The following is a 24,281-nucleotide window of genomic DNA, read 5'->3' as shown; positions in this document are numbered from 1 at the left end:
GTTCCTATTTCCAGATTTTAGAGTGATATTGACTCGTGTCCTGTGTAGTGTGCCCGTGCTCCTCTGCTCTGTACGGCTTAAACTTTCCACCGCTCAACTTGCGTAGCCGTGGGTTCAGATTTCTCTCTCAGATCTTTCTCAACTTGCATCGATCCGTTGTCTCTCGGGTATTCCTTTTTCTCTCATTTGCCAAAGTGCAGGGTTTTTGTTTCAGATCTGCTCAATACGCATTGTATTTTACCTGGTTCCAACTTTTAAAGACTAAATTATCATGTAAAAATGCAGAATCTGGTGTAATGGATAGCAACGTTTCTGGCAATGGCAACGGGGGCGGGGGTTATCGCTTTCGTAGAATACCACGACACTTTCTCCCTCATCTCAAGCTGGATCCTTTGGTCACTTTTTCTCTCTTCTTTACTTGCTTCTAGTATTTATTTATTTTTATTTTGTATAGGAAAAAGGAAAATATTTTTTCAAACTTTTGAAGTAGTAGCGTCTAGGGTAAAACCCCTCATATTTGCTTGTTTATATTTTTGTTAGATAATGTACGTAACAAAATTGGATTTTCTTATGCTAAAGCGAATTGTATGTTTTGTTGGACTCAGCTTGATGAAAATTTGGAGCAGTGGCCACATCTAAATGAACTCGTTCAGTGCTATAGAAGCGATTGGGTTAAAGATGATAACAAATATGGCCACTATGAAACTATCAGTCCTGTTTCCTTCCAGAATCAGATATTTGAAGGCCCGGATACTGATATTGAGACGGGTGAGATTCTAGCTACCATCTACTTTTTCTTGAAAGAAAAAAAAATGCTATTAATTTCTTACATCCTATTTGCTCTGGTATCTGCTATATTTATGCAGAAATGCAGCTTGCCAGTGCGAGGCAAATTAAAGCTGAAGATGCTACCGATGATGACGTCCCAAGTTCCTCAGGAAGGCAATTTACCAACGCTGATATTACAAAGGTTGCTCTGGTTATACATTCACCTTGCTATTTTTCATTTTCTCCCACTTTATTAGCTTCTACAGTATATCCTCTTAATTTCCCGTTAGTGGTAATTTCCTTTAAAATTTCATGATATATTTGTAGCATTTTGGTCAGTCTCCCCTCCCAGCTTATGAACCAGCTTTTGACTGGGGAAATGAGAGGTCAATGATATTTGGCCAAAGGATTTCAGAAACCGCTACAACACAGTATGGCAGGTTTGAATCTTATTGCTCCAGTAAAATTTTTTGTTTGATGTTACTGGTTTGTTTTAGATTAATTTCTCATTGAATGACCCTTTGTCTCTTGGGATGGGTAACCATAGTGGATTGAAGATCTCAGTCAAAGTTCTGTCCCTTTCCTTTCAAGCTGGACTTGTTGGTTAGCATTCCGTCCCTATAATTGACAGGAAACTCTGGCTTCTCATTACCGTGTTGTTACTTCACTTTCATTCTTTTTACTGTTTCCAGGTTTCTGACTTAGATAACTTCTTTCTCTCGCAGAGCCATTCTATGGAACCATTTGCATATATAATAGGGAGAGAAGAGAAAAACTGTCGGAAGATTTCTATTTTTGTGAGCTACCAAGTGAAATGCAGGATGTAAGCAATAAGGCCAGCTATGCCCTTTCATTTTATCTAATAAGATTAATTTTCAATAAATGATTACTAAGGAGTATTTGTTTCTGTTACTCTTTTGACAGGCTAAAGTGCCTTTAGAACATCATGGAATATTCTATTTAGATGCTCCATCAGCGTCAATCTGTTTGCTAATCCAGTTAGAGAAGCCTGCAACAGAAGAAGGCGGTGTAACCCCTTCAGTTTATTCACGTAAAGAACCGGTACTTGCATGGACATCTATCACACTGGCTTCTTCTTGTTTTCAATCTCTCATTTAATTTGTCAGATTTTGATATTTTATTTCCTTGTTTGTTATCTGCTAATGGGATTGCTTGTGATCCCTCCTCATCACTTCCTCATTTTGGAGTAAATCCTGTTGACCTGTTGAAAATCAATGCTGTCGCATGTAGTATATGAGTTTCTATAGGTTTTTGGTGCTTGATATTGGTTTGGGGCTAGAGTGATCAACTGTTATCCAAATCAATGTTACAGTCTGTTGGGCTTGGTTGGAGCTTTTAAAAAAGTGCTGTTCTAATAAAGCTATTCCAGAAGTGCTATAAAGGAAAGTGGATATAGTGTTTGGCAATTTTGATTTAGAAGCATTATACAATGTAGAAAGCTGTTTGGTAGTAATTTTGTAAAAACTGCTTTGAAGTGGGGACAACAAAAGTTTCATTAAAGTTTAAATTTTAGCCTCTACTTGCTGTAGCTCTTAAAGTTAAGCTACAAATTCTGGTTCAGTTTGTAGTGGTCTAATAGTTGTCATCAGCTTCCTGTGTAAGTTTTTTCAATAGTTTCAAACTCCTTACTTCAGCAATTTTATTAGAGAAGCCTTCTTAAAGGCTGGGCCAAACACCTGCTTACTCTAAATAGAATCAATTTGGTATTAGTACATGCTTCTAAAATCTGCTTGATCTGAGGACATAAATCTGACTTTTATGCTTAGATGGCTACTACATTAGTCATTCTTCGGCTGCATGCTGTGTTACAGTAAAATGGCAGCTTGTTGATATTTTTTGCTGCACAAAAACATTGGCAACTGGAAGGCTATCAGGTTGGTTGCTTAGAAGGAAAACTGTTATAATATATGTGGTGGCCTAGGGTTTATAGTATGAGAGAAGGTGTTTTATTTATACTAAAAAGAAGGCTGAAAACAGCCTGACTGTTGATGATCTTCCAGAAAATGAATATTAGATATAAATAGCATGTGGTGCTTTTGCGCTTCTGTGATTAAGAGACGACTTATAGCCATCAAATTTTGTAAATCTAGTATGAAGACTTTGTTAAGCTTTGTCATACTAATGACAATATGTCTTGGACTCCCTAAAATAAACGCTCCCTTATAACTATTTCTTTTCTCTATCCTCTCTCTAAACAGGTGCACTTGACTGAGAGAGAGAGGCAGAAGCTGCAGGTGTGGTCTCGTATAATGCCTTACAGTGAGTCCTTCGCCTGGGCTATTGTTCCATTATTTGATAACAGCATTGGTGCAGCTTCTGGTGGATCTGCTTCTCCTAGTAGCCCTCTTGCTCCCAGCATTTCTGGGTCGAGTTCTCATGAGGGTGTGTTTGAACCTATTGCAAAGGTTACATCAGATGGAAAGCTGGGTTATTCTAGTGGAAGTTCTGTTATTGTTGAAATATCTAATCTAAATAAAGTGAAAGAAAGCTATACTGAGGAGTCACTTCAGGTATTGCTTAGTTGCTTTCTCGCCTTTTATCTGTGGTTTGTTAGTGAACAGGTTGGCAAGATATTTAATGGAAAAACTTGACCTCTTTTTGCTTCTCTCCACATCAATATAACTTTAAGTGATTGTTAATGTTATATGAACTTCTATATATCAGTATAAATTAGCTTAACTTTGCTTCATTTGTAGTAAGTGGTTAACTAACTTTGGTCTTCTTTGTTGATTAACTTCAATATATAGCCAATGTTCTTCCCAAGTTCCCTTGCTGAGCTTTTGTTGTTGATACGTTTTAAGTTCATTGTGGTCTAATTTGTCCACCAGAAAGGTATTATGTTATTCTCTCCTCACCCTCGTGTGTGTGAGAGAGTAGGGGAGGGAATCTTTATATTTTCTTTAGGCTTTTCTATCCTCTTGTTTTACCTTCAGGATTATTATCTTATGCACCGGCAGTGGAGTTTTTATACTGCACAAGTGGGTTTTATTACATGCCACATGTCCATGTGGTAAGGAAGTTATTAAGTTGAGATATGTACATGCATTGACATGTGGTGTTTATTTGAGCCTATGGAATTTTAAAACTCCACTGCTGTTGTATATGGTAATAATAATACTTTACCTTTGTGACTTGCTGTTAAAGCTGTTGAATATTCTTGCTTGATTAAAGTGTGTGGGTGGGTGCTTGTGTGTGTGCATGTTTTGAGAATGTTTTCTTCTTACCATGCATGTTGGAAAAACTCAGAATTTGAAGCCAAGTGTTAGTTTATACACTTTTAAACTTAAGGAAAATTGATGTAATGTTATTTGACTTTTCTTTTTAAATACTTTATACAACAAATAAGTTATTTAAAATTTAATTCTGTTGAATTTGTTATTTTTGTCTTATTAAACCTTGTTATGCTATTAACATGATATTTTTTTAAAAGATTGCAGCAAAAGATTTTGTAAAAGCAGAAAATAAAATCTAACCATATATGCTAGAAGTTAGGTATATATTGTGGATAAACCATGCGGATCTTGTGAAAGGAGCTTTGCAAAAGCTTCAAAATCCATGCATTTGGATAAATGTTGAAAAATATTGACAGATGAAGTGAAGAATATGGAAAACGTTAAAGAATGTGAGGAAGTTAAGGGGGCTTAAGGGTAGGTAAGAAAATTCGAAAACAATAAAGGGGTTAAGGCTCCATTTGTTTCAGTGGAAAATAACTTTTGGAAGTCATTTTCTGCATTTTCTTGTGTTTGGTAGGTAAAAAAGTTTTGGTTAACCAGAAAAGCCTTTTGAGTCAACAGAAAACGCGGCCTAAACTTGGAAATTGTCTTCCTTTCTTAAAAATGGAAGATATTTTCCGAACTTGCTCCCTTTCTACCAGAAACCCCGTAATTTCATTCACATTGAGCCGTCCCCATTGCCACCACCACTGGCTGTCTCCCTCAGTCTCTTTCCTCATTCAATCTCCCTATATTGTCTCTCTCCCCCTTCAGTCCCTTCCTCTCCCTTTCTCCCTCAAATCCATGAACATGTTAATGTTGAACCCACCTCCACTGCTACAACGCATTGGTTACATTCCCAACCACCCCCACCTCTCCATCCGTCGTCTCTCTCCTTCAATCTCCCTTTTCCCCTCAAACGTGTAAATTGAGATTCACATTGAACCTACCTTCACCACCTCCATTGTCAGCTATCTACCTCAATCATCCTCACCTTTCACTCCCTAAAACTCTCTTCGTCCCACAAACCCACGAACCCATAAGCCATTCACATTGAAGGCAAACTTCCCTTAGTCACACATTTGCATCACTCGTGATTTAATCTCTTCTTGGTGCTGTTTTGCTGCTACAATCCATCCTAAACATGTGTTTGCCAATGGATTTTGAACAATTTGAAATGGGTTTTCCAAGTCCTTGTATGAGTAGCACAAATTAAAATAGGTAGCATGAATTGAATTCTGTTTTGGGTAAAAAGATTGCCTTAATTTTGAAATGGTTTTTGCTTTTGCAATTTTATTTTACATGCATCATTTAGTTGATGATAATTTTTGATCTATCTGAAGATTGAGCAAAGTATTGAGGTCTTTACTATGTTTTTTAAAAGTTTCTATAAGGTGCCAAAAAACAGAAAATATTTCCTATTGTGTATCCAAACAATAGAAAATATATATGTATTTTGTGAAGGATATTTTCCTCCAACAAGTGATTTTCTGTAAAACAAACAGATCCTAACTGAAAGTTTGGGAGAAATTAGGATGGGCCATGATGCCTCCTGGCCTCTCCATGCTTGAATGGATGTGGCAAGCTTCCTAACAAGCCTTATTATTCCTTTTGCTTTGCATTGTCCATTTCAAGCACAATGGGACCGCTTTCTAGGCTGTTTGATGACCAATTAAATTGAAGTCCTCTATGATCGTTTTAGTGTCAGTATACTCAAGGCTTGTTAAGCTGAGCCTTCAATTAAAGGTAATTTACATGCTTACAGCTGTTTTAGGCCATAAAGCATTGCACAGCTGTAAATTGCTGGCCAATCAAGTGGGATGTTTCTCCAATTTTCTGATCGAGGGCCATTCTGGAATGTGAACCATTAATAGTATTGTGAATATATCGACTGTCATTCTTATCATCAATAACCTGTTCATCAGTTGATTGGTCCTTGTATTCTGTCAACATTTGTGTTTGCATGGTGATATTACGTTAAACTAGCTTCCTGTTTTGCTCTTCTTTTTCCTCTATTATGTATCTGCTATTTTCTATAGTGTTTTCTTCTAATATTCTGTTTTCTTTTTGCCTTTTTTCTGATATAATAGGATCCTAAACGAAAGGTCCATAAACCTGTCAAAGGTGTTTTGAAATTGGAAATTGAGAAGCACCAGACTGTTCATACTGAGCTGGAAAATGTATCAGAAAGTGGCAGTGTGACAAATGATTTCCTGGATCCAGCGGATCCCGTTGCTGATATGCTGTTTTCAAAGAGTCCTGGAAATGGTCTGGATGGACCTCAGAGTAGCAACTCCAAGTGGATTTCGAGTGATGGGAAAGATGTCTCCGGAAATGGATCTAACACTCAGGGAAATCCAGATTTCTGTGCTGATAATGTAAGCAGAACACTTTTGTGCTGATTTTTGTCCTTGGGTTTACCTATGGCATGCCAACTAGAAATTACTTCTTTGCACAGCTGATAGGAAGATATTGGTGATCATACCATTGAGAATGGTGGCTCTAATTGTCATGTTTTTTTTTTTCCATTTTATATATTAACTGATGTCCAATCTCTAAGCATGGTTTGTGGCTTAATTGGCTGAGTGCATATTCAAAATTTCCTGTTTAGTATTATGGTGCCAGCTATTCTGTCAGAATCTCTGACTAGGAAAATTATATTAACTGCAGGGATCAGAGAATGAATCAATCATAGTGATAGGTGTACAATTATTCAATTCTTAAATGCTTTGTTGATAGTAAAATTGCTATCCTTTTGCACTTGACTACTAACTCATTTATATTTCTTATTAGTTGATGCACATGGCAGTGTTATGCATTTTGTAAGTTTTCTCAAATTCATAGTTGGAGCACCTTTTGGGTCCATTAATGATCAATGTGCTGTGTGGCCGTGGAAAATTACTTAAGAAAAATGTGTGGGTGATCCTTGTCAAGTTGCTGCTTCAATTAAGAGCATGCAATTTAGCTGTAGTCTTTAGTTTTTTAAGTAGCCTATACTTTGGGTTTGGGTTAAAAATTAAACTGAACCTAACCCAAGTAGGCAGTCTTCCAAATTACATGCTCCTTGTAATTTGATGATTGTGATCTGGCTGCTACTTTCCTGTGCATCTGAGAATCTTCTCATTGGGACTGGCATGCTATCAGCCATTTTATTTTATATTTTTTTAAAATTCAATCAGCAGTGCTAATTGTTAATTGTGTGGAACTCATTTTATCTAAATTTCAATGTTAATTCATCTGACAGTTTCAGGCTTTTGACTTCCGTACAACAATGAGAAATGAGCCATTCTTGCAGCTCTTTCATTGTCTATATGTATATCCCTTAACTGTGAGTTTGAGTCGGAAAAGGAATCTATTCATACGAGTTGAGCTAAGAAAGGATGATGCAGATGCTCGTAGGCAGCCTTTAGAGGTAATTGTGTTGGTTGATGTTTTGCATCCAGTTTTCTAGATTTTATCTTACTTGTTTCTGTGGTCCAATTATTACAACTAGGCAATGTATCCAAGGGAGCGTGGTTCATCACTCCAGAAATGTGCCCACACGCAAGTTGCTGTCGGTGCTAGGGTGGCCTGCTACCATGATGAGATTAAAGTTTCACTGCCTGCTGTCTGGACACCATCGCATCACCTTTTATTTACTTTCTTCCATGTCGATCTTCAAACTAAACTCGAAGCTCCAAAACCAGTGAGTTCTGCATGAATTTATGTTCGAGAAACAAGGATAGCATGGACTTCATCTGTAATTTAGTTTTTATTCATTTTTTAAAAATAAATTTTATATTTCAGAGCTATTATTGAGCTTTCTCTTCCTTCACTTTTTTTTTCCCTTTTTATTTATCATATTAATATTGTAGGAAGAGTCATTTGGTTTGTTAACCTGGCAGGTAGTTATCGGATATGCATCACTTCCATTGTCCACCCATGCTCAGTATGTATTTGCTCAAATTGAACTTCCTCGTTTTATCTTGAAATTGGAAATAACAAATCACTGCTTCATGCTTAAAAAATTGATAATTAGTTATGAAATGGGACAACTGTTTTTTTATTTTTTTGGCCAAGGACCACTGATTTAGTATGCTTATTTTTAGTTTAGCATTAGATGGTGTTAGGTGATAGGCCATTATTATCAATTATTTTGGAGAAATTGGAGAAATAGTGGGTGCTTCATCTATGGGGTGAAAACAAATGCTTAGGTGCTTTACTAATTTTTATTCATTTCTGGGGCGAAGGTTTATTTTCAGCTTATTTATGTCGCACTTTCTTGTCTTTTTTCTATTATTATTAAAGATTTTAGAATATATGTTTCCTTGTCATTAGTCCCATCGTTCATTAAATCCATAATTTGAATTTTTTTTCTTAAATTCAGATTGCGGTCTGAAATTTCTTTACCAATAATGAGAGAACTGGTTCCACATTATCTCCAGGATTCTGGCAAGGTATGTTTGGCAGCATTAAGTATTAAATATGATAACTGCTCTATTATTTTCTACACTGTAGTTTGATGAACTATTGTCATTCTGTTTATAATCAATCTATTTGTTGTATTTTTGTTTTGTATTGTTAAACAAACTTGTTACTTTGACTTAGTCTGGTGTTGTTGGTGTTTATGAATGATATTCAAGGGCATATAGTTGGAAGCAAAGCTTTTTTATGCTTATATGAGATAGTTTAGTCCATTAGTGTTATGAGTTGTGTTTCCAGTCTGATGTGGCGAGTTGGATGCTTGGCTTTGAAACTTGACATTGCCAATTCATGTTTACTTTTCCTCTTCTCTGTAGGAGAGGTTGGATTATTTGGAAGATGGAAAAAGTATTTTCAAATTGCGCTTAAGACTATGTTCGTCTGTGTACCCAATTAATGAGCGCATCAGGGATTTTTTTCTTGAATATGATAGACACACTCTTCGAACAAGCCCACCTTGGGGTTCTGAACTTTTGGAGGTACTTTTTTTTTATGCTACTTGGTTCATCTCCATATTTTTCTATCTTTTAGATCCATTGTGTTTTTCCCCTAATTATATCCTAATTTAGTTTTTATAAGTTGAAATTTACTACTTTATTGCAAGATGAACATCATAAACTGAGATGAATAACTAGAAGTGGAGGCCTAGCTAGATACTTCAATTCAAATTTAATATCTACAGCAATGGACATAGATAGGTATTTGTATCTTTGCCGACACTCATTCGTGGCTTGTGTAATAATTGCAAGTTTATCTGTCTCTAGAGCTTCCAAAAATAAAAGGTTGCAAGAGCCTCCTGACGTAGTGGCTTTCCAAGGGGGCAAAGTAGAGTATATATGAGTCAAAGTGAGCCTTATTTTAGCTCTTTAATTCTTGATGCATCCTACAAATGAGAACACTGGGGTCTTGGTGGAGCTCCCAAAATTTGGGGGTTTCATCTCACCTGCAATTCTTTTACCTACAATTCTATAATTTGATTAGTTGGACATACCAAAATCTGACATTTGGGCAAAGAAAAGAAAGGAAAACCAACACTTTTTAGTCTGTTAACAAATTGCTTCAAAAATATAATACGGGGGTTTCTTCCCCTCACCCTTGCCATCAGAGGAGGTGATCTTCCTTCTCTTGCTGGTTTAGGGTTTAGATTTGCTCGCACTTGCACATGTCGTTTGTAATACTTGCAAGTTTATTGATCTCTAGGTCTTCCAAAACGAAAAGGTTGCTAGAGCTTCCTGACATATTGGCATTCCAACAGGGCAAAATAGAGTATATATGAGTCAAAGTTAGCCTTGTTTGAGCTCATTAATTCTTGATGCATCCTACAATTCAGAACTTTGGGGTCTTGGTGGAGGTCTGAAAATATGTTTGGAGTTCATGTCACCTGCAATTCTTTTACTTACAATTTTATAATTTGATTAGTTGGACAAACCAAAATCTGACGTTTGAGCTCATTTATGCATTTTATTTACATTTTGCGAAAAATGATATTTATCTAGGTTTATTTGAAGTATTTATTTTTAAAATTCTAAATGCAAATTAAAGCACAAAATTAATGAATGCTTATCTATATCTTTTTTAAAAATTTCAATCTTATAGCAACCAATTAAATTTAAGAACTATATATATTTAATTTCTAAAAGTAACTGCCTTGAGCATTTGGTTCAATGGTGGGTGCATGTATCCCTTTGCTTAGAGAGCTTGGTTTCCCTCTTTCCCCAAATATAAAAAAAATCTAAAAGCAACTTAAAAGAAAATGTCTTCATGAAAATGGCTTGTACATACCTTGCACATGCTGCCATAATGAGTAGTCTATGTAAGTTTCCCAGTTAGTACAAGAAATAATAGAGAGCTGGGCATCTAGATTTTGTTGACGCTTTATGTATACTTTCAATTTCAATTCTTTTTCTGGTTTTAACACTCTTTCATTCACTTGCAAAAGGCATTTCACATTTGAATTTGGATTTTGGTGTTGAGTTGTAATAATAACGATTACAATCATAACGAGGAACAACCCCATTGAAGTTGTAGCGGGCTAGACAATAAGGATGAGCGGATATAGTATAACTGCCTATACCTCTGTTCCATGACAGACACCCCCCCTCCCTGCAAGAAGAGAGAGAGAGAGAGAGAGAGAGGACAAAGTAGAAAGTGAAGGGTGTTTCAGGACTTTAAATCAGGCAGAGCCTGTTTTCATCCTTGCATCTTATGTTACCAAATACAGATATCCTGGATGTTCTTAAAATTGCATTGCACATTTATGTACATATATGACATGAAACTCATAATGTGTTGCAGGCAATTAACAGCTTAAAGAATGTTGATTCCACTGCTTTGCTTCAGTTTCTTCACCCAATTCTGAATATGCTTCTCCATCTTATAGGGAATGGTGGAGAAACCCTTCAGGTTAAACTAAATTTTTTCATTTTTTATGCACTTAAAAATTTGTGTTCCCCTTCCCCCTCTAAGTGGCCTTATATTTTCCTCTAGCATATGATAATTTAGCTTCTCCATGTTATACTGGCTTGCTTACTGTATATGCTGCTATCTCATTTCGGTTCATTGCTTCAGGTTGCTGCATTCAGAGCCATGGTCAATATCCTAACCAGGTTTGCTCTTTAGTTAATTGATTGACAGATGGTTACGTAATACATGTAATGCACTCATCATAACCATGAAAACGTCAAAATCTTGTGCCTGCTTGGGTATTTATTTTAATCAAAATTACCTTTGTCATGTTATTTATGTATGCAGTCTTCTAATTTCTGCCATGTTGGCTATTTTATCTTATGCTTATGAAGCAAACTCATCCTTCATCATTATTGTTTGAACGTTTAGCATGTGCTTTATGAACTGGTTAAGGCAAAGAGCATTGCCTTTTCTGGTTTTATCAAATTGAACATCAGTTTTTTCTTTTAGCATGTGTAATCTATTTTTTTTTTTTTTTTTTTTGCAGGGTGCAGCAAGAGTCAGTTGATGATGCTGAACGAAATCGCTCTCTAGTTAATTATGTAGATTATGCTTTTGATGACTTTGGTGGTCGTCAACCTCCAGTTTATCCGGGTTTGTCTACTGTGTGGGGTAGCTTGGCTCGTAGTAAGGTAATTTACCCAGTAGTTACTATTATTAGCTGCCTTGTTTTTCCTTCCTGCTTTGATATCCTTTTTCTTGATTAAATTTAATGATGTGGTATGCTTTCTATATGTTACTACCTAGTAGATTCTTAATCAGAAAATGTCATGTCATAATTTCTAAATTCCTATATCACCCAAGCTATTCACTTTATTCTAATTTACCCAGGTTTTATACTTACAAATTTCTAATAGTTGACTAGTGGAACCTCAGAATCATAACTAATTGGAATGCTGAAAATAAAATATTGAAGAGATTTTGTTTGCATACTTTTATAATTTATGATTACGTAGGCATTTCACATTGAAGAAGAATTTTAAAAAACAAAATTACAGTATATAAAAAACTTTTAAGCAATATTGACTTAATGCATCGAGTAGGCTTTAACTTAACACGTTCAATATTTTTCATCGGAATTATGGTTTATCTTCAAAATGATAAGCCAAATGCACTGAAAAAAATTAAATCATCAAAAATTAAAATTTTCAAAGAAGTCAAAACTTTTTATCAAATAGCAGCTGAGCTCTTGGTGCTCAAGTTACTTATAATGTTAGTCTAATGTGGACTTTAGTTAGTAATCATAGGGACTGAAATCATTGCATTGTTGATTCTGTATTTTATTAGTACTTTTTTCCTTTGATAGTTTTAATATATGATACCATTCTGCAGGCTAAGGGTTATCGTGTTGGACCAGTATATGATGATGTGCTGGCAATGGCTTGGTTTTTTCTTGAGCTAATTGTCAAGTCAATGGCATTGGAGCAAACACGTCTGTTCTATCATAGTCTTCCATTAGGTAGATTTACCTTACATGCAAGAAGAATTTCAATGCATGCGTGTACACACACACACACACGCATACACATGAAGGCATATGAATCTCTCTCATACTTAAACCAATGTAGCAATTGCCAACTGTTATATCTTTCTGTAACTTTCTCTGCAGCTAATGTTTTAACAAGTTAAGTGTTGGAGTTAATATTATATTCATGCCTTTCACGCGCTTAAATTTTAAGTCAATCTGATATCTATATCCTATTGGTTGAGTACTGTTTCTTTTAGAACATATATTTAATGGTTGAAAGTCTTATCATGTCAAAACTAACTATGTATATTTAATTTACTTGAAATTTTGGTAAGAATGATTACATGAGTAGATCATGAAATTTAACATTGGATTAAAATGTGTATATTACATAAAAAGATATGAATTCTTAGATCGATATAAATTGATCCCTCCTTTTATATATATATATATACAGACACACCCAAACACATGCCCTCACACTGACATGATTCTGTTAATTCTACAATGAATGTAAGTTGGAGGAAGGTCTCACTAAAGCATAGAAGTAAAATAGCTTGTATTCTATCATCAATTCCATAAATCAGTTTTTGTTTTCTTTTAATATAGATGAAGATGTTCCACCAATGCAATTGAAAGAGGGTGTGTTCAGATGTATAATGCAGCTGTATGATTGCCTTCTAACTGAAGTTCATGAGCGTTGTAAGAAAGGGCTAAGCTTGGCGAAACGATTGAACAGCAGTTTGGCATTCTTTTGTTATGATCTTTTGTCTGTCATTGAGCCTCGCCAAGTTTTCGAATTGGTATGTTTTTTATTTGATTCATTAGTCTAATACAGACTCTACTAACTCGGACATGATGCTCTTTACACTTATTAGTGTCATATTCTGGTATTTGAATTGACCATTGCATGTTAAGAGACTCTTTGAATCGAAATTTCACGATTTCATTCCTGATTTTATGCCTGCAATTTTTTCTTCATTTTCTTCAGAAACAACCCCACTACCCAACAATATTAAAATTTTTAATTTAAGAAATCTGAAGCATACTCTTGTTCTAAGAATCTGCAACAACAATTCGAAAACTGTTACTTGATGCTCTTTAGACTTATTAGTGTCATAGTCTAGCATGAATTGACCATTGCATGTTAAGGGAACTTTTTGAATAGAAATTTAACTGTTTGGATCCCCTCTTTAAAGCCTACAAGTTGTTCTTCACTTTCTTCAGAAACAGCCGAACTACCCACAATATTAAAATTTTTTAATTTAATAAATCTAAAGCATACTCTTGTTTTAGGAATCTGTGGCAAGAATTCTGAAAACATATACCTAGAGACTAAAACTGAGGTCCATTGACCATGATTACAGCCTTCTCTAGATACTGGGGACTTATTTAATGAATCCCAACCAAATAAACTCCAGATGTAGTATTACTAGGGTTTAGGGTATGCCTCTGCTATGTGGAGGTCGACTTTTTAATAATTTGATATAAAACTGTGGGTCTATAATTAATATTTATAGTTATTATAGATTTATAACATTTTTAACAATATATTAATCATACTTTCAAACCAAAAAAAAAGGTAGAAGAAACTTATTTTAATATGTAACCTCTTTCATAAAAAGATCTAGAATTATGAGTTAATATATTCAACAAACAAGGGACAACACTCCAAATTAATTCTTTTTAAGAATTTTTTATAATAAATGTAGTACTTCTTAAGCATTTTGGATTAATTCTTTTTCAATCATCCTATTTTGTTGGTATATAGACATATAGTTTTTATAATCTAGAATGACGAATATATTGATGACTGATCAATAAATCAAAGAGTAGGGTATGAAATTAATGAAAGTGAAAATAATACCATATCTGTCAAGTAGAAACAAAAACAGTAGTAAAATAATTATAAAGAGAAAGGGCTTTGCTAACTTAAGTTATCATATTGAGTTATATCTTCTCCAGTGAATTAGAATTCATAATGTTAACTGTCAACTACTACACTTAATACAAGAATATTACTATAAATAGTATCTTTTACTACCCTTAAGAGTGCCCTTAGGGCACTTCTTTAGCAAAACCTAAACGAAAACTATTAAAAGTTACATGATATAGGATAAAATGGTAATAGAATAAGGGAAAATGGTAATAACTCTTATTTTGAAATTCTTTTAGAATTATTAGACAATGCTTTACTTACTATGATTAAACATGTTTTAGGGAATAAAATGGTGTTCCAAACTTTGATTTCTGCTATTTATCTTCTAACAAAACCAATCTTCACTTGTTATTTCAATGAACTCTATAAAAAAAAATTCTATCATGGTTAACTAAAATGGAATCTAATATCTGAAAGATCGAAAGAAGTCAAACAAAGGAACATGAGAATATTTTTGCCAAGTTCACGTAGATTAATACATCCATGGTATAAGATTGACAGTAGATGTTGAAAAGGTACTTAACATCCTTGAGCAAAAGGAGACTTATCAATCTATCAAACAAAGAAATTGGAGAAAGCAACAACAAAATTGATTATTATTATTATTGGCTGTCATCAATCACTCATCTAGCATCTTAATCATGGTTTACTTTTGCTTGCATTTGACTTAACCCAATCAGCACAATGACAAGCAAGCTATGAAGTACAAAAGCAAAAAAGTGGAAAGAAAGCTAAGAAATGGCTTAATCCTACAGTACTGAAATATTTGTCCAAAAGCCAGGCCCCAAAATGTATACCCTTAAAAATAAAAATTTACTAAAACATAAAACAGTGCACAACCATCCTCCACCATTGCAAACCTAAGCTTCTGCAGAGCAAGAGCTGAAAGCACTCGAAGTATCACTTAGCTGAATAACTCATGAGCACAACAGAAAAACCCAATTTAAATATAGGGTGTGCAGGACAATAAGAACCCAAAAGTCATTGTATCAAACAATGCAAATGGTTAGAGAACTTTTTCAAATATTGCAAGGAAAAAATATTTTAGATTGATGCTAAGAAAATTTCTTGATCTAACGAAAAGTGTACATATAAAATAAGAAATATAAAATCAAAAGGATAAATGTAACTAAAGCAACTAATACCTTCTGATTGACAATCACAGTTTTGGTAACAATGGATCTCTCTCTATCTTTATGATGAAAAACATGTCAAGCCTACAGAATCCACTATTGATCTTCTGATCCTATCAAGCAAATCTCAGTTGATTGAGTGAAAAATGTAACAGTAGAAGGCTATTTATAGACAACACAAGTGTAATGGCATCAGAAGAATTGAGAAAGAAAGAAGGTTAGCATTATGGTCGAAACGCACTAAATTCTAGTAAAAGCTTTAGCATAAAATCCAAGTAAATCCAATTGAAGCACAATTAAGTTTAGATATGATGACTGATCGGACACAGAAAAAATGAAGCAAAATTACCTAAACCTCTGTGAGCAACCCTCTTAAAATGTCAATTAGTGACCATATTATTTCTGTGGGGGAGTTGAAAATAGACATTTGTGTTAGATAATCTAGGAATCTTAAGAGTCTATAACTATCATGACACTTATCCCTAGAGTGAGGAATTCTTTGTTAATTTAGATCCCATGGCTCTGAGTTTAGGAACTAACAAGGTAGTTTCGGCTTTGGGAAACTTGGATGCAGTATGGCATATGTGTACAATGAGTCAACATCTTAAAAAGTTCATCTAGTCGGCAATTTTGATGATTATATATCTTTCTAGAGTCACTCTACGATTGCAAAAACAGATGTTATTCATTGCATGTCTGAGTTGAGTATCTTTGGTTTTCCACAACTGTTTACTATTTAATAAGGTGAAGCACAAGCGGTCATTCAGGTCCACATACAGCTGTAGACTTGTTTTTTTTAATGAGTTACAGCAAATGTTGGAGGCCTGTCTCAACCTGATATTTGTACTTTTGGGTGAGAGGGTTCTTTTATGTACAAGGATGAAGGAAAGGAGAAATGATTACTTCCAATAAACTGGTGGTGGTATATGGCCCTGAAAATATTGGATCATGTTGTTATTGCTGTTGTTCTGAGGTTAGTCACTTTCTAAATGAGTTTTACGTGCTGCAGGTGTCCTTGTATCTGGACAAGTTTTCTGGGGTATGTCAATCAGTTCTGCATGATTGCAAGCTAATATTTTTGCAGATAATATGTGATCATGATCTTTTTGTGGAAATGCCTGGGAGAGACCCTTCAGATAGGTACTTTATTCTTCTTGTGTTCGTATGCTTCACTCCTTCTCAATGTAAATTTCTGCTCAATGTTGTGCCTTTATGGAGAACATCCCTCTTTACAGGGGAGAACTTATATAAGTTGAATGTATTTTTAAATAACAATGTTGTCTTGTTGCTCTGACACTATCATCAGTTCTAATATGATAGATGGCATTAACTTTTCCTCATTGTTATTATCTTACACAATGAACAGTGTATTTCCTTAGTTATGAATGCAACCAAAATTTCGTTATTGTAAAAGTTGGCATAAGGGGCTTAACTTCTAATTGAATGATACACATGTTCATGAAGAAGGAATAATATAGTGTCTTCCACGTTTTTAGAGTTCAGTGTTTACCGATATTTCATAACCCACCCAAACCTCTGATGTAGGAGAGCTTTGAAGGGGTCAGGGGGTTTGCATTAAATTATGAGAAATTAGTTGTTTTCGTAGGTGAGCACGAAAAGTTGTCTTTTCAGGTTCTTAGTCAGGGTCAATTGAAGTCAGGTCGAAAGAATGGGTGACCATGGGAAGAATTGGGGTTTTGATTAAGTTGCTATGGTATTAAATTGGCATACCAAGGGTTTGGGATGAAATATTGCTGGCTTGGTCTGTGAATGGATATATTGGGTTAGGGTTAAAATTAGATCATAAAATGATGTGAGTTTGTATATGGTGTAATAAATGGCTGTTCAAAGAGACCATGAGAGCTACTGAAATTCGAAACTAGTTCTTTACATAATAAAATATGTTACATGACTGCTTGTAGAGTTCTAGCAATCCTATCTTTTAAGGACTTGAGATCCAAAATAAGAAAGTACCAAAATTGACTTAAACCAACTCCTAAAATATAAAGAATAAATAAAAGAAAAAAAAATCTAAATCACAGTTGTTAAGATCCAAAATCTGCAACATCTGAGAAACCTCGAAATTGTCTTTATACCTGGCGTTATAAAGAAACATAAAAATTACTTAATGGTATCATTTCAGCTTAAATGGGGCCCTAAAAATGGCAAATAAAGGTCATATTTTTAGAGTATCTAGGTAATTAATCTTGGCTTGCTTTCACATGATTGTCGTCCATGTCGCTTGTCCCTAATGGTCCAGAGGTCAATTAGTGATGCTCCTTGATATGGAGTAATCTAATTAGTTTATCTTTTTATCAAAGGATTCACTAACAGTAGTTTTTTTTCCTCTCGCTCTTTCTCTCTCTCTAAGATTTCTCCTTGAAAAAACCGAATTGGTTAGTTTGGCCTTGTGTTGATCGCACAAGCCCTCAAATAATTAGTATCTGACAATGCCAGCATCGCTCACTTGACTATCTTGATATTATGCTGTAGGAACTATCTGTCTTCTGTCTTGATTCAAGAAATTTTCCTTACTTGGGATCATGATGATTTATCTCAGCGTGCTAAGGTGAGTTTGGATAAAATCTGCTTAACTGGTTCAAATAATCATGTTCATATTCATTTCTGTCTCTCTTGATGTTGAACTTTCTTTTAATCTTTTATGTTTGGATGCATTCCATGCTTAGTATATGTGGCATACTTTATTGCTTTCTAATAACACATGCTTTTTGGTGTGATTAGGCAGCTAGAATTTTGGTAGTTCTTTTATGTAAGCATGAGTTTGACGGTCGGTATCAAAAGCCTGAAGACAAGCTATATATTGCCCAACTATATTTTCCTCTTATTGGCCAGGTAAATTGCATTATAGAAATCTTATTGCATGATGATTTATATTTCCAGTTTGTTAAGCATCCAACAAAAAACCAATTGACAATACATGGGGACGTTCCAACTTGAATATAAGGCCAGAACAAACTCTAAAACTTCACCAATGTCAGATAACACCGCTTACTTTAATTGAATTCCTAAGTTAAAAACCTTTGTAACATGAACTAGGAATTTTGGACTCTATGATGGCATAGATTACAAGGATTAGCCAGTGGTACAACATTGCTGATTTTGCATTTTTGTGAAATTGCCTGAATGGTATTACAATTTTCTTAACCCAAATGAACTAATTAGTGATGGGTGACAAAATTACATGGCTGTTTGGTGTCACATTCACTTGTATGTTCATCTGAGAAGGTGAAGCAGTTATTGTCATTGGTATCATCTAAGAAAAACCTACATATCTGGTATTGCATTTTGTCTCTGGAACTTTTAGCATCCTTCCATCATAAGAGCTTTGCATAAAGCTTAGGTCAAATCTTATCAATCCGAAATAGGACATAGGATGGGATATTGGAGTCTAAAATTTGGCATGGGATTGTATTAAAGATGACCTCGATGAGATACGACTGCATTTATGCCAGCATAAATTTGTTGTTAGTGAGCTTCTCCTCTCTGCAGATTCTAGATGAAATGCCTGTATTTTACAACTTAAATGCTGCTGAAAAGCGTGAAGTTTTGATTATTATCTTGCAAATCGTGCGTAATCTGGATGAGGCATCAGTTGTCAAGGCTTGGCAGCAAAGCATTGCTCGAACTAGATTATTCTTCAAACTCATGGAGGAATGCCTGGTTCTTTTTGAGGTTGCTATATAGCTAAATATTCAATTTCCTTTTTTGTTGTGCAAACTTGTTTGTTGATTCTGTTAATTTATTTGTTTAGGCAGGTCCATGATGTGGTTAAGGTTTAATTTGTTGTCTTTAGCTTATCTCCTATGCTTCTTGACAACAATAAATGATTAAACTTTTTCTTTTAAGTTTCAGCCTAGGTTGTTGGTGTCTTAGCCCTTGAACTTGGTAATGATTGGGCATAGAATATAGAGGAAGCATTTGAGTGGCTTAAACACATTTGGTCGTTTAAATTGAGTTAATGGCATCGTTCTCCTGAGCGTTCATCACATCATTCCAATAACCTTGATGATGCTGGATTGCCGCCAACCAATTTGTTTATAGGACAACATTGCGCCTATTAAATATGTGTATACGGAAAATAAATATTTGTATGCTTATATTCATACTGTCATATATATGCCTGAAAGTATATGGGGTGAGAAAGTACTCAATACATATACTCTATGCTAATTTTTCCCACAACATTAAAAGCTAATAATATTGCCGGATGATTTAATTTGTTTTTTTTTTAAAACACAAATAAACTGAAGCAAGCTGAATGTCAGCTTTTTCTATTATTAACATTTATTAACTGTTATAAGAAGAAATATTCATGAAACAAATATGTTATAGAGAAAGGTAACCTTGTGCTCAAGCACATCTAGTATGTTTCAAATTTATTTCTCTAGCTTATCTTAGACTTTCGCCTCTATTCTGGTCAATACTAGTCAACATTATGTACTTTTTCATTCTGAATTTATGATTATTTTCCATGTAATATGGAAAATTGGTTTGCAGCAGAGGCTTTGTCACTTCTTACCCTTCCCATTGTGCTAATTCTCCATGATGTACTTACAGCACAGAAAGCCTGCTGATGGTATGCTTATAGGCAGCAGTTCTCGCAATCCTGTAGGTGATGGACCTACTTCACCAAAATACTCTGATAAGCTTTCCCCTGCAATTAACAATTATCTATCTGAGGCATCAAGACAAGATGTTAGAGTGAGTTATTATTGTATTTTTTTCTGTGGCTCTTAAATTTAGAAGTCAGTGTTTGCTTGTGGATGTTGTTGATTTGTAGATACAGAAAACTGCATCTGCTAAATTTTTTATACATTGTTTGATTGCTCAAATGCAGCCGCAGGGAACACCTGACAATGGTTACTTGTGGCAGAGGGTGAATTCTCAGCTAAGCTCCCCAAGCCAGCCATATTCCTTGAGAGAAGCTCTGGCTCAGGCACAATCTTCTAGGATTGGAGCTTCAGCCCAAGCACTTAGAGAATCTTTGCACCCCATTTTGCGACAAAAGCTGGTACAGTTGTATAAGAATATCATGTTCTCAAAAAAATAAAAGTGTTTTCAAAGTTACTTATTTGGTCTTGTTCTGAAATTGATTTAGGTTGCTCTTGATTTTTATGTTTGTTTCAGGAGCTTTGGGAAGAAAACTTGAGTGCTGCTGTTAGTCTTCAGGTTTTGGAAATGTCTGAGAAATTTTCTGTGATGGCAGCATCCCATAGCATTGCTACAGATTATGGAAAACTTGATTGTTTATCATCTATAATTATGAGCTTCTTTTCCCGAAATCAGCCACTGGCTTTCTGGAAAGCTTTCTTACCTGTTTTCAACCATGTCTTTGATCTTCATGGGGCAACCCTAATGGCTAGGGACAATGATCGATTCTTAAAGCAAGTTGCTTTTCATCTTCTTCGGCTTGCAGTCTTCCGAAATGATAATATTAGGAAAAGAGCGGTTATTGGGCTTCAAATACTTGTGAAGGTAGGCCCTTTGGCATTTTAAGATAGATGTCCATTGGGCTGGCTCCTTTTGTTCAATCTGACATCAATTATTTCTTTCATTTTTGCAGAGTTCTTTCTACTTCATGCAGACTGCGAGGTTGAGGGTCATGCTGACTATTACATTATCCGAGCTAATGTCTGACATGCAGGTGACTCAGATGAAGTCTGATGGGACACTTGAAGAAAGCGGTGAAGCACGGCGGCTTCGAAAATCTTTGGAGGAAATGTCAGATGAGGTCAAGAGCTCTGGCCTATTGAATGAGTGTGGACTTCCTGAGAATTCTCTATTGGTGACTCCAGAAAATTTTGAAGAGAATCGATGGTCCTGGTCAGAAGTGAAATCTCTCTCTGGCAGTCTTCTTCTGGCCCTTGATGCTAGTCTGGAGCATGCACTGTTGGTAAGTCCAAAAGATCTGTCAGATTTTGGTCAGACTGATTTTACGAACATTTTTTAGTTCTTTTTTTTTTGTGAGGTAGTTTCCTGTATGGTCTTCATGCAACCGTTATGGCATTAGAAATATGTCTCTTAAAAAGTACAATTCAACTGTCCAATAAGTGCTATGTTCGTAACACAAATAGTCAAGGAATTCTGCAGAATATGCAGTTAAGCATCATGACAGGACCATGCCGCACCTTACGGTGGCAACAGAGACCTAATTTGATCTTTAAGTGACCTGGAGGGATGGGACTATAGCCATTGAGGATTTGGTTGTTTAAACGTGAACTCATTCAGAGATGGGCTTTGGCTTGCCTAATGCAACCACTCCCTTTAAATGATTAAGCTAATTTAGTTTAAGATCAAATGAAGAAGATGCTTGTTCATGGCTAAAATTTGTGAGTTTTGACAGCAGGAAGTGGTAATGGTTCTGTTTTCTTTTTCTGGCTTGTGATCTGGATGAATAAATGCTGTCGTACTAACATCTCAATATTGACTGCTTTTTTTTTCGCAGGCCTCTGTGATGTCAATGGATAGATATGCAGCGGCAGAAAGCTTTTACAAGCTTGCAATGGCATTTGCCCCTGTCCCAGATCTTCACATAATGTGGTTGCTGCATTTGTGTGATGCACATCAAGAAATGCAGTCTTGGGCTGAAGCTGCACAGTGTGCTGTGGCTGTTGCTGGTGTTGTAATGCAGGTAAGTCAGTTCGAGACATTTGTTTGCCTGCAACCTTCATAAGATTTCTAAGGACCATTAGTCTTTCTATTTTTTGGCCGAGAACAACATGACTATCAAATTTTGGCCATTTTCTTACTTCCAAGTATTTGTTGTCATGTTCTTATATTTCAGAAATCATGAATTAACATGTTATGGAAGTGGAATGTCATGAACCAAAAGCAGGAACTGACTATTTTTCGGTATTTTTTTAAAATGGAAGGCTCACCTGCTAAATGGACATAAAGGCCTTGCTCCAAGGCAAACAGATAAAGAGGAAAAAAGGCTGCCAAGAAATTAGAAATAAAAAAAAAGGAAGAAAGAAGACTGCTAATTAATTGCAAATTTGTCCATATTTTGCCATCATCTATGAGTTTTTCTGTTGTAGGCCCTTGTTGCTAGAAATGATGGTGTTTGGAGCAAGGATCATGTGACAGCTCTACGTAAAATTTGTCCTATGGTCAGCAGTGAAATAACATCTGAGGCATCAGCTGCTGAGGTTGAGGGATATGGTGCTTCCAAGCTCACTGTTGACTCTGCTGTTAAGTACCTACAGCTTGCAAATAAGCTTTTCTCTCAAGCTGAGCTCTATCATTTCTGTGCAAGCATTTTGGAACTTGTAATTCCAGTTTATAAGAGCAGAAGGGCATACGGACAGCTGGCTAAATGTCATACATTGCTCACAAATATCTACGAATCAATCCTTGAGCAGGAGTCAAGCCCTATTCCATTCACTGATGCTACTTATTATAGGGTTGGATTCTACGGGGAGAGATTTGGCAAGCTGGACCGGAAGGAATATGTTTACCGAGAACCTCGTGATGTACGCTTGGGTGACATAATGGAAAAACTTAGTCATATATATGAATCTAGGATGGATGGTAATCATACTTTGCACATTATCCCTGATTCAAGACAAGTGAAGGCAGAGGAGTTGCAGCCTGGAGTCTGTTACCTGCAAATAACGGCTGTTGATCCAGTCATGGAAGATGAAGATTTGGGAAGCAGAAGGGAGAGAATCTTTTCTCTTTCGACTGGAACTGTCCGTGCACGTGTCTTCGACCGCTTCTTGTTTGATACTCCATTCACAAAAAACGGCAAGACCCAAGGTGGATTGGAAGACCAATGGAAGAGGAGGACTGTTCTTCAGACTGAAGGCTCATTCCCTGCACTGGTCAATAGGCTCTTGGTCATAAAATCTGAATCACTTGAATTTTCCCCAGTAGAGAATGCAATTGGAATGATTGAAACTCGAACAGCTGCCTTACGAAATGAGCTTGAAGAGCCTCGTAGTTCTGAAGGAGATCAATTGCCACGTCTCCAGAGTCTGCAGAGAATTCTTCAAGGCAGTGTCGCAGTTCAAGTGAGCTCATCAAATTTTCTATTTGCCTTTCAATTTCTTGTTCATTATTGTTTTCGCTTTAAAGCAATTATCTAGGAGGGATTTGCCAGAAATCCATACTTAATACCGTTGTTCAACAGTGTTTGTGTGATTAAGCTTTTGTACCTTTTGTATCATCCGCCTAAACAAATTCGGCATATATGCAGGTGAATAGTGGCGTTCTGAGTGTGTGCACAGCCTTCTTGTCAGGTGAACCTGCCACAAGGTTGCGTTCTCAGGAGCTACAGCAGCTCATTGCTGCACTCCTTGAATTTATGGCTGTTTGCAAGCGTGCAATTCGAGTACACTTCAGATTGATTGGAGAAGAAGACCAGGATTTCCACACACAACTAGTGAATGGATTTCAGTCTCTCACAGCAGAGCTATCTCATTACATCCCTGCGATTCTCTCAGAACTCTGATAATGTTGTAAGCCTTGCTCCATTATTTCTGGTGCAAGCTGTTCATATAGATGGTGACATTTATTCTTTTGTAGATCTTTGTTTATGTATGTAATAACCAATTTGTTTGTGGGCTATGGTAGTTTACTTATTCAAGCTCTCCCTCCTGCCTGAGCGATTGAGCAAGGCATTTCTGGTCCCAATTGACGTGATGACACTCGTAGCTTTTGCTTGTTAGATGAAAATCAGGATGAGCTCATCTGCCACCGTCCCCTCCCCTGTAATATAAGCTTGTATTCTAGTTTAGAAATTGAAAACGAAAAAGACTCGCGCGCAGAGTATGAATATATATGAATTGATC

The 24,281-nt window shown here is 35.8% G+C and overlaps 1 protein-coding gene across 4 annotated transcripts; it reads left to right on the top strand.

Annotated features, from left to right (window-relative positions):
* On the top strand, nt 1-24,123 carry LOC18610590 (guanine nucleotide exchange factor SPIKE 1). Of its 4 annotated transcripts, none has more exons than XM_018115340.1 (31): nt 1-167; nt 286-395; nt 606-768; nt 867-970; nt 1,108-1,208; nt 1,316-1,371; nt 1,494-1,591; nt 1,693-1,830; nt 2,988-3,299; nt 6,092-6,379; nt 7,246-7,413; nt 7,495-7,686; nt 7,886-7,929; nt 8,368-8,437; nt 8,780-8,941; nt 10,758-10,865; nt 11,031-11,068; nt 11,416-11,560; nt 12,261-12,387; nt 13,006-13,199; nt 16,478-16,608; nt 17,962-18,037; nt 18,211-18,321; nt 18,979-19,161; nt 20,047-20,190; nt 20,327-20,500; nt 20,617-20,964; nt 21,053-21,382; nt 21,935-22,120; nt 22,527-23,501; nt 23,687-24,123. In XM_018115340.1, the coding sequence occupies exons 2-31, from the start codon at nt 297-299 to the stop codon at nt 23,939-23,941; spliced, it is 5,520 nt and encodes a 1,839-aa protein (XP_017970829.1). In that variant the 5' UTR covers nt 1-167; nt 286-296; the 3' UTR covers nt 23,942-24,123. The 4 variants fall into 4 exon arrangements, with proteins under 4 accessions (XP_017970829.1, XP_017970828.1, XP_017970827.1 ...); XM_018115339.1 differs by having other exon boundaries at nt 1,096-1,208; nt 7,252-7,413; XM_018115338.1 differs by having other exon boundaries at nt 1,096-1,208.

This window comes from Theobroma cacao, chromosome 2, assembly GCF_000208745.1.
Source record: "Theobroma cacao cultivar B97-61/B2 chromosome 2, Criollo_cocoa_genome_V2, whole genome shotgun sequence".
Taxonomy (NCBI): Eukaryota; Viridiplantae; Streptophyta; class Magnoliopsida; order Malvales; family Malvaceae; genus Theobroma; species Theobroma cacao.
This window is presented reverse-complemented; position numbering and strand designations above follow the sequence as displayed.